The sequence below is a fragment of the Pipra filicauda genome, unplaced genomic scaffold (genome assembly GCF_003945595.2).
Source record: "Pipra filicauda isolate LSUMZ 115617 unplaced genomic scaffold, ASM394559v2 scaffold35_size7292922_pilon, whole genome shotgun sequence".
In the NCBI taxonomy this organism is placed as follows: domain Eukaryota; kingdom Metazoa; phylum Chordata; class Aves; order Passeriformes; family Pipridae; genus Pipra; species Pipra filicauda.
The window spans coordinates 5,545,535-5,555,867 of NW_024104487.1; the positions used below are offsets into that span (position 1 = coordinate 5,545,535).

General features: G+C 41.9%; 1 protein-coding gene across 2 annotated transcripts; it reads left to right on the forward strand.

Annotated features, from left to right (window-relative positions):
• S100Z (S100 calcium binding protein Z) lies at nt 1-7,294 on the forward strand. Of its 2 annotated transcripts, none has more exons than XM_027709984.2 (4): nt 1-238; nt 4,188-4,291; nt 5,103-5,260; nt 6,415-7,294. In XM_027709984.2, exons 2-4 carry the CDS (start codon nt 4,210-4,212, stop codon nt 6,571-6,573), a joined length of 399 nt encoding a protein of 132 aa, XP_027565785.2. In that variant the 5' UTR covers nt 1-238; nt 4,188-4,209; the 3' UTR covers nt 6,574-7,294. The 2 variants fall into 2 exon arrangements, with proteins under 2 accessions (XP_027565785.2, XP_039240498.1); XM_039384564.1 differs by lacking the exon at nt 1-238 and adding an exon at nt 2,754-2,980.
• Nucleotides 7,295-10,333: the final 3,039 nt, after the last annotated feature.

Consider the following 10,333-nt stretch of genomic DNA (forward strand, 5'->3'; position numbering starts at 1 on the left):
TCTATTTTACAGATAACAGTACATTCATATACAATTTGATGTTGCCTTCACAAGCTAATAATGAATGGTTGCTGGCAGCGGAATGAAATGGTGACCAGTTTCCTCTGAGGAGAAGAAAGCAGTAGGTGGTAACTGGAGTCAGTACCTCAAGTACAGACAATGCCAAGTGGGTATCACAAGAGAAATGACCGCTATGGGAACAGACAGAGTTCAATGATCTGGACGGTTCAGTGAAAAAGTAAGTTATGTATTTGGAAAAGACATGTATAAGCTTGTCCAAAACTCAGCACTCAGCAGAGAATATCAAGATATGCTTCAGTTGGGCAGCCTTTGAAGTGTAACCCATTAAAAAGATGCCTATGGAATAAACCACCAAATTTATGTGGTAAAAGCTATTAGCAAGAGATTTAACAGTTCTTTGCTATTCTGCTTTCTGTGGGATCACAGCAGTTAAAACAGTCTTGAAGATGTGAACCAGAACCTGCAGGGGAGAGAGACATGCCTGATATAAATGAATAAATCAATCAGCCACCCAGATATGGAAACAAACCACTAATGAAAATGCTAACAATACTAAAAATGTGAAAATGCACATTATAATTTAACAAGAAATGATGGTTCAAATGTAAGTCTCTTATAAACTCCTTACCTATTTAATACACTCTTCAGTCTAATCTAGGGTCTGATCTAACACAGGCTTTTTAGTGTGTAGTATAAACATCCTTCTGAGCCTTGCATTCCCTGTTACTTCCCATTTCACCTTTTCCCACTTTGAGGGTACAATATTGATTCAAAATATGTTCATACGAAGAACATATGTTCTTGGGGGAGGAAGGGAACAAAGAACACAAGTGTGAGTTTGGGAAAAATAAATAATGATAGGATATAGGTGGGAAGCCGACTTGCCTTCCCCAGCACAATAATTACTTGTGAGAAAATATTCCCCATATGCATTCTGGCAAATGTTGAAAGCCAGATGCCCCAAGTACAAGATTCTCACACTTAAGCTGACTAGTATTTTACTGTGGCTTAGAATGACACTTTATAAACTGCTCTGGCTTAAAGGCAGTTTGTGTCATGTTGTCTCAAGAATATATAATGGAAAAATCCTGGTGAATAAGCCAAAGCTTCTCCTTCCCAGCTGTGGAGGAAGAAGACTGCTGACCTGTATCAATGACTGACTGATTTCACACAAGGCAGAACTCTGCTAATTTTTCTGGGGAACAGAGACCAGCAGTAAGATTTTCTGCCTGTGGTCTGACTGCCCTGTCTCCACGCAGGAGGGGAAAAGCAGTCCCACAGAGCCTCCCAGCTGAGTGCATGTTTACATTACCCCAACTAAAATTAAAGGAAGCAGTCACTGTTGGTTGGGTCCTTTCTCAGATTTACAGGGCAAGGAACAACCTCCACCTCTCTCAGCATTCTCCGGTGGAATCATAGAAAAGTTTGGTTTGGAAGGGACCTTAAAGATTATCTAGTTCCCACACCCCTGCCATGGCTAGGGACACCTTTCACTAGACCATGTTGCTCAGAGCCCCATCCACCTGGCCTTGAACACTTCAAGGGATGGGGCAGCCACACCTTCTCTGGGCAACCTGTTCTAGTGTCACCATCCTCACAGTAAAGAATTTCTTCCTTATATCTAATCTAAACCTACACTGTCAGTTTGAAGCCATTGTTAAATCTCTTTTCTTGGAGGTTTTCAGAATTTAACTAAACAAAGCTGTGGCTGCCTAGTCTGATGCTGGAGGTCATCCAGTTTTGAGCAGGCAGTGGAACTAGGCATGTCAGAGGTGCCTTCCCACCAGCACTGTGTGATCTGGCAGGCTGTGAAGGACAAAGTTTGATCATGAATGAGGAAGGCACTGATCTTCACCATGTCTCTGGCCATGCTGCAGTTCCACTCTCTCTCTCAGCCACACACCTGGTGTTGCTCCTGTGTTTAGTCTGATGGAAAGCAGAGTGCAGGGTGAGGATTGATGAGGGAATGGTGGTTGCTGACATGAAGTCAGGTCCTAGCCTGGTACAGAAGTGCTTCAGTCTACTTTGACTTTATTTATCTCCAGTGCCCATTAGCTATCCTAGTAAACCAGATTTTGTTGGAGTGTCAGATGAGGGATTAAAAACAGTTGACTGATAATCATGAATTTTGAGTAGGCACTTGGACTTGCCTTCACAGAAGCTGTGAGACCTCTGCTGTCACTGGAGCCACTGGCAGGATTTCACTAGCCAGAAAGGAAAGGACTGGACACAGCAAATGGCATGGACCTCTTAACAAACAAGTGCAGCTCAGTGCAGCTGTTCACTGTGCACATGTCATCCACTAGTGTGGAAAAGAAAGTGGAGTGAAAGGAGCTATTGAAAGAGACTGCACATATTATATCACTGTATAAATTATTAAGCTGATGTCTTTCTTCTGTCCTGAGGATGGCAGCTCTGAAAGTTTACACCCACTTCCTGGAAGTTGTACCTCCTGTAGACTCTGCTTAGATAATTAATTTGCAATATTCATTAACCAGAGGATCAGTGTAATAATATATAGACAAACAGAAGGATTTCATACTTATGTATTAACTCAGCTGTGTTTTTTTTTCTGTTTGAGGGTGAAACTGTTGTTGAATAAATGGGGGGAGGAGGGGAACAAAACAAAACAAAAAACCCCACACCCAAACCCTAAACCAAGTATTTTTATCTTTATCTGGTTAATATTTCTGAACAATAGTTACAAGCCTTAGTGAATCGCAGGCAAGACAGGACCCTGTGGCTGTAGCTACATGCAGGGCTCCATGCTTTTTCTTCTGCATCTGCAGATACAGAGAATTCCCAGAACTGAGTGGAAGAGATGTGCTGTGCCTGATATCACCAATGTACTTCTCCCACGTGCTGCATATGGTCCAGCTAGGTCCAAGTGCTTACTGAAGCATAGGGACTTCCCTACACAAAACCAAGCACCCGTGAGCTATTGCCAAATACAGAAGAGGTATGGAAAGCAGCTCTCCTCCCCAGCTCTCCTCTGACTCCAGGAGAGATTAGGTTCCTCTTGTTCCTCTCGTTTCCACCTGGACCATTTCTAAAATGTACCTGGGCACTGGGTCTCCCCTTCCCTGGTGAGCACTCACAACCACAGCAATGGAGAGTGAAGGTGTCTGCCCTGTGCACAGCACTGTGTGTGTCTGCAGGCACCTCTAGACGGAACAGCCTGCCTGTTTCAAAAATAACACTTTACACATGGTCACTTCCTACATCACTGGAATCCAGTATTTTTATGTGCCTGGCTCCCTTCTTCCCTCCCTTTTTTCCCAGAGGCCAAGACAAGAGCCCACCTCATTGTCTTTCCCTCTGGCTGGAATGAAACAGAGAATGAGCTGCAGCTCTGTGCCCTGTTCATCTGTACAGTTGTGCTTCCTGGACATGTGTGTGCAACAGGTAGAAGAAGGCTTTACTGAGGGAAACCAAACCCAGCGCAAGCAGTTTTACATTACATGTGTCTGTCACGAAAACTGTGGTTATCTGGTATCTTGGGTAGTAAGTAGGACCCACCATGGTGAAGCTGCTGTTTCCTGCATCCCCCAGCCATCAATCCCAGGGTCAATGAGTCTCTGGGGTTGGGACAGACAAAGCCCTCCAGCGGCAAGGTCATTTATTCAGGGAGAGATGCTGAACTGCAGTTGTTGTGCAGAACTATAAAAATAAATCTAAGCCTGTTGATCAGGACATGCTGGAATTCCATTCCTCTGAAACCAGTTCCCTCATTTCCTCCTGAAGATACAGCAAGAATTTCATTCAGAAAGAGGCAATGTTTTAGGTTTACAGATATCTCTGACAATTAAGGTAGATGTCTCAAGGGATATGTGGTACTTAGACTGTAGAAGTGTTGAAAGACAGATTAGAAAGAGTTCTTTTGAAAATTATGGAAAGCTATTTTATACTGACTTGGTGATTGTTAACATTTTCTAATTTTGACCTTTAGGCCCCTAAATGGGCATATTTGTGAAAGGTCATATGTTAAAAAATATCTCCTACGTTCCAAACACAGCTCTCTGATCTGCCTAGTGCATATTTCAGTGACCCAGTTACAGCAAGAGGCTTTTATTGAACAGAGTAGGCAAATGCAGGTGGAAACAGAAGACCCACCATTCTTGTGACAATTATACGTCTGTCTCTATTTGTGTAATCTACCCTTTCAGCCTGATAAACAAGAGCCTGTGCATGCATTTTGAAAGGAAAGTGACCGTCACCTTCTGTGATCTGAGTATTTTCTTGCATACACCTCAGCTAGACTGTAGAGCAGGTAAGTCTTAGCCTTTGCACAGTGTTATTGTTCAGGACTCCAGTCTTACTTTGAAGTGCATTCTCGCTTTTTTAACTTTCTCCTGGGGCCTAATCAACAGTGTTTCCCTTATACCTGATTTCTACTTTTAGTTACTTTTTGAGTCAGATACTCTGCAAGTAATTGTATTTCCATCTTTTTTTTTCATGGTGTTGCTTCTCTGTGTACCTTCTGACTGCATGCTCGATGAAGCAAACCTTGTGGTGCTCAGCTCACATTTATTTATATTGCAGGCAATTTACATGAAAAAGGGTCAGCCCAAGCAAACAACAGAGTAAATTGAAAGCTGACACTTTCATCTTTATTACTGGTGGTCTTCCTCTAACCATCTCTAAACTGATGTGGAGCTTTCTTTATCAATGTGCACTCACTTTGGCTGCTGGTATTTGTTGAACTTATTTTCTTGAGAAAACTTTTAAATGAGCAGGTAGGGGGTAAGCCTTCATTTTCCCCGTGTTTTCACTTATGGGTGCAAAAGATTTCCCTTTACAGCAGCTTTGCAAAATAGATGCACAGTAGATCACTTTCTGAAATAAAAACCTTCCTTTCCATTTACTTCTTGAAATAATTGCTTGTGAGTTCAGGACAATGTTTTATTTTATTACGGTCCATCCTTGCTCAGATGCATATAAGGAGATGGACCAACTGAAAGCCCAACTTTTCAGTCTGGGTAACAATTTCTCTCTTTAGCTGGCCCTCCGTCTCTTCCCAGAGACTGGCACTTGGTTTGGTTCCTCTGCAATGTCACTGACTCTGTATCTTTGCCCCACAGCTCTCCCACTCACTGCTATGACCACACCACTGAAGGATGCAATGGACACCTTGATCAAGATTTTCCATCACTACTCTGGCAAAGAAGGAGACAGATACAAGCTCAGTAAAGGAGAACTCAAGGAGCTTCTCGCCAGTGAGCTTACTGACTTCCTTTCAGTAAGATGCATCTTCTGAACCTCCTGGATTACTGTTTCATGGGTGGGATAAGCAGCTGTCCAAGTATTTGGGTAGGAATAGCATCTCCTTCTGCAAGGCCCATCCTGCCACAGCTTCTCAGATGACAGTTCTTCGTGGAGCTGTACAGAAGGATATGAGGTCAAATGTCCCATTTAAGAAGTGTGTTTTCAGAGAGTGGTCGAGCCCCAGTGCCCTGCCATGTACCACCAGCAGCAGAGGTGGGTACCTGTGCTCTGCATGTTCCTCAGCACTTTTGAGCAGGGGGGCGAGGCCAGCCTAGAAGCAGCAACAAAATCAATGCTCAATAAGGCTTTAATTAGTTAGTTTGTTTGTTTGTTTCATTTTCAATAATAAGATATAGATAAATCCTTGAAGAACTAAATGCAGCAACCAGTTCTCATGAGACAGGAAAGTAGCTTGTGCACACTGGCCACACAGTACAGCCGCTTGTGTGCCTTGCAGAGGGATGCTGAGAAAAGCCTTTCGGTGATAAGCTGCTGATCTCAATATCTCTTTGCACATTTGTGTTTTACATTACACAGCATGGATGCTTTTATGGAATTGAAAGCATTAATAATAATGTTTTTATGTATCCTCTTAATTGTAAAAATTATTGTGGACCCTATGACCACCAGCAGGATTTTTCTTTACATTATATCTGTTTTCTTGAATTGAATTTTCCTTTAATCTTGGCTATTATTTATTATCCTGAGATTCAATGTTCTTACTCCCCCTGAATAGGATGTGTTTTTTGTCAAGAAGAGATCTTCTGAATGTGATGAATGGATGTATAAAATGACCACTTAGGAATAGCTTGTTGAAAATCTAAGTACTTTTTGTTAAAGGATGATAGAGAAATGCACATTATAGATCTATTTTGTCAAAAGGAATCCATGCTCACCATCTCCTAAAATCTGTTTGATTCACTTCAGTGCCTGTTTAGTACCTGTATTCCTTCTAAGAGCTGCACTGTCTTCAGTTTCTGATGCTGTTTTACTGTTCAGGTGCATATTTGATGCTGCATTTTATTTAATAGCACAAGTCTCATAACATAGCAGTGGGCTGTACTGCTGGGTGTGTCAGAATTACACATTCAATATCTGCACAGCTAAGTCAATTTTCTTTCTCTTTAGGGCCAAAAGGACCCACTCCTGGTCGATAAGATTATGAAAGATCTGGACTCCAATGATGACAATGAATTGGATTTTAATGAATTTGTCATTCTGGTTGCTGCTTTGACTGTGGCATGTAATGATTTCTTTGAAGAACAGCTAAAGAAAGAGGGATTTTAAAAATCCTCTATATAATCAATCTCCTGGCCACAAATGCAAGCAAAGCATGCCTAGTTAGATAACCCTCATCGGTGCTCACCGCGTGCAAACCACCGTTCCCCCAACTGTTACTGCTGTAAGATCTTTATGGAGCTGATCAGCAGCTGGTTTAAGCTGGACCATAGCCAGATTACATTACTTGAGATCTGGCTTTTAATATTTTCAGTCTTTGCGCTCCATGCATCTGTAACATGCCTTCATCTGTTGCCCAGGTCAAGGGCTTGGGGTGACAGATTGTTTGGCAGGAGTTGAGACTTCTGTTTCTTAAATGTCAGTGGAAAGTAAAAGGCACAGGAATGTTCCTTATACACTTTCCAAACGGAAAAATTTGGAATGACACATAAAACTTGCAATTTCATTTTCAGTCATTTTATAACAAACATATTTTTGCAGCTCAAAACCAGCAGCTTCTTTTTTGCTCAGCTCTGCTAATTCTAAAGCCCTTTTTAGATGTTCCTCTGTGTGTCCCCACACTCGCATTTCAGACGTGGTCACAGCTGTCTCTTGCTGCCTGAGCAGACGATACCACTTGCCATTGTTACAGGTTCATTTCCTCCATCTCCCCAGCTTCAATTTTGTTGTGTTGGCATTACTGCGTCCCAGCAGTCAACCCCTTCCCTCAGCATAAATGTATTTATTCATACGATAAATTATTTAAATACATAGAAGATTCAGTCAGCAAACTGCTCTGAGGACTGATGGAAGGACTGGGTCTTTGGGGAAAATGTGTAAATGCCTTCTTTCACTACTCTGGCATGGTTAAAAGCAGGGCTTTTAGAGGACCACTTGTGGGGGTTTTAATGACAGAATCCCAGGGTACAGCTCTGTAATGTGAATGATCTTATGGAATAATGATTTCATCTCACACCAATCCAACCCACTGCATGGAAACTGCGCAAAAGGGGCAGTGGGACCCCATGGCCAGGGAAAGAGAGAGTAAGATAATCCCTTTCAGAGTTAATTTGCTCTTGGGTTGAATTAAGAGTACTTCTAGACTTCTGTTTAAATTAAGCATATTTCCAAGGCCCTGCAAATCCTTAGAGGCAGGGTGTTGTGGCTTTTTTCTTGCATGGAGAGCTCTCTTATTTCTTTGTTATTTTGTTGGTAACTTCAAACTATAATAAAAGGCATCTGAATTAAATGAAGATTTTTTTGTTTGTGTAAGAGGTTAGTAAAAATCCTCCCCCAGTGAAGATGTGCCCTGCCAGGCAACATTTGAGGAATGCAGTTCACTTGCCTCTGCTTCCCAGACCACCAAACATTACTCAGTAAAGACTATATTTTTATGAAATTATATATTACTAAGAATATGTGATTTATTATAAGTAGGGGGTTCTATAGGGTGTAATAAATATAACAAGGGGCAGACATCATCCTAAGAAAGGGGCCACCACCAAATGACGTCGTCCCAGGAAAAAAGCAGATTTGGCAGTGATGACAGAGCCACCCTGTGCTGCCTCTTTAACCGTTCAGTGACAAAGTTATATAGGATTCACAGAAGGTCTTCTAGACCAGCACAGCAGAAAGTATTAAAGTAAAACTGGCAAAAACTGGGCAACTTTTTGTCCCCTTTAATGTCATGCACATCAATATAACTGCAAGTGTTGGACCAGGATGGCAGAAGTATCAGCCAGAAAACATAAGACTGCTTTCATGATTCCCCATAGGTCCTGCAGACTGTTGCTAGTCTACAAGCCTTTCACCTTCCTCCAAGAGGAAGTGAAAGAAGAGTAGCCTAAAGCTTTAATTGGTCCTAGTAAGGACCAATTTCTTCTTTATGACTTTTGAGCAAGATGCTTTTTGGAAACAAGCTCCCGAACATTCATAAAAACCCTCTACTTATCTCTGATGAGCTCGTGGACATGTAGCAGCCCATGTGCAGAGCAGAATTATGCTAGGTCACAGGTGGCATCAGCTATGTGTCCTGGGGTCAGGCAGCAAGAGTCACTGCCATGATGGAGAGGCTCAGTGGAGCCATCTCATCAGCTGAATTTACTAGGAATTGTGTGCATCCTAATTCCTCTGTGAAAGGGACTTGCTTGTACATGAGCTGTGGGTGAATCAGAGGAGAATGACTCAAATGATCTTTGTTCCAACAAAGTTTTATAAAACCTCATAAATCACCCTTTTTGGCTGGTTAGGTTTTTCTTGTTACTGTTTTAACTGCAAGGACAAATGTCAGCTTTAAAGAAGAAACATTTTTGTACAAAGGCTGGAAACCAAGCAGAAAAATAAGAAAATGCACAAAACACATTCAAATGCTCAAAACCAAAAAGCCTTGGCACAACTGCGGTCCTGCGCTAAGACTTGCCATCCTATTTTAGGGGTATCTATGGGCTGACCCATAGATGGTCCTCTCTCATTCCTCTCCCACTGGAGCCAACTAATGTTGCATTAGTAGACATATCTTGTAAGAAACATACCTGAAGATCACCTGAAAGTTTTCAAAGTGCCTCTGAACCAGAAAAAACTGTGAGTAATCCCCTGTTCTGTAAGCACTCCTCAAGAAGGAGAACTGCATTGAAGCCGCTTATGCTGGCTGTGCGAGATGGTGCTTGCAAGGCCAACCTTGCTATGGCCACTTTGTCCTGCAGATGTGAGCATTTCAGGTTTAGCTTCTCTCAGAAGGGAAAAATGTCTCCTTCAGACATGAATGCAGAATTTTTTTCTCATTGTTTACTGACACTTACCCTGTTTCAAGTCTTCAAGACTTCAAGTCTTCCTGTAGTTCACGAATCTAAGAAGCACTTTGAAGTTGTACATGCAAAGAAAGCTTGCTGTGTGGCTTTCTCCAAAGCCTCTCAGCTTTAGAAATTATGTCTAATTACAGACATTTTTTTCCATTGTGTTATCAGTCTGTCCAAAAAATCTATAAAAAATTGAACACCACAATATGGCGTAATATTTTCAAGTTACATCAAAGACCAATAAAAATAAAGCAATGCCAGATGAGATCTTTTCTATATATTGTGAAATTGTTTTGCTTGACATCTAAATAGTAGATTTCCAGAAGATAAATTATATTATCTTGAAAGCCTCAGCCCCTGCCATTTGCTTTTATTTCAGTTCAAAAAAGACTACAAGTGCCAGTGCAATTGGGTTCACAAAGCTTGATGCAATATCTGCTAATAAATTTATTACTTCTTCAGATTCAATATCCAACTGCCAATCTCATGACCATCAAGATAAGTGGTTTGTAATGGAGCTGTGCATCCAAGTTTTGATTTACCAGCCATGTCCAGTAGGAAGGCACTACCTTTCCCAGTCTTCAGCAGTGTAGAGGGTGTCAAGCACAGTGGAATAATTGCCTTCCTACAACACCACTTCCTGCTTGTAAAGGTGAGAAACAAAGTTTGTCTGGGTTGTGGGAAGGAAAGAGAAGTGACTCTAGGAGACCCCAACGGAACAGGTGGTGTGTCCAGTAGCCAGCAGTGCCATTAACTGCTTTCCACCAATTCCATCCCAGGTCACTCAGCCACCCAAGGCATACCCCTTTTCAAGGCTCCATGCTACAGCATAAAGCAGGACATGACCAGGAGGGAAACTCTCAGGGATAGCTCAGAGTCCATCATTCCAGCTCAGTAGCGCACAGGAAAGATCCAGCTCCTCTCTAATCACAGCCTTGAAAAGGTTGGGTGAAAGGTCAAACACAAAACTTGTATCTGAAATCAGATTAATCTATATAAAGGTTTTTGACTGGCAGGAAGATTTGTTAGACTGT

Bases quoted from the DNA above. Each gene is read 5' to 3' on its own strand.
- S100Z (XM_039384564.1), top strand. From the start codon at position 2,775: ATGCAGGGCTCCATGCTTTTTCTTCTGCATCTGCAGATACAGAGAATT. The intron at 2,981-4,187 runs GTATGGAAAGCA...CTACCCTTTCAG, and splicing joins TATTGCCAAATACAGAAGAG to CCTGATAAACAAGAGCCTGT. The intron at 4,292-5,102 runs GTAAGTCTTAGC...TTTGCCCCACAG, and splicing joins TCAGCTAGACTGTAGAGCAG to CTCTCCCACTCACTGCTATG.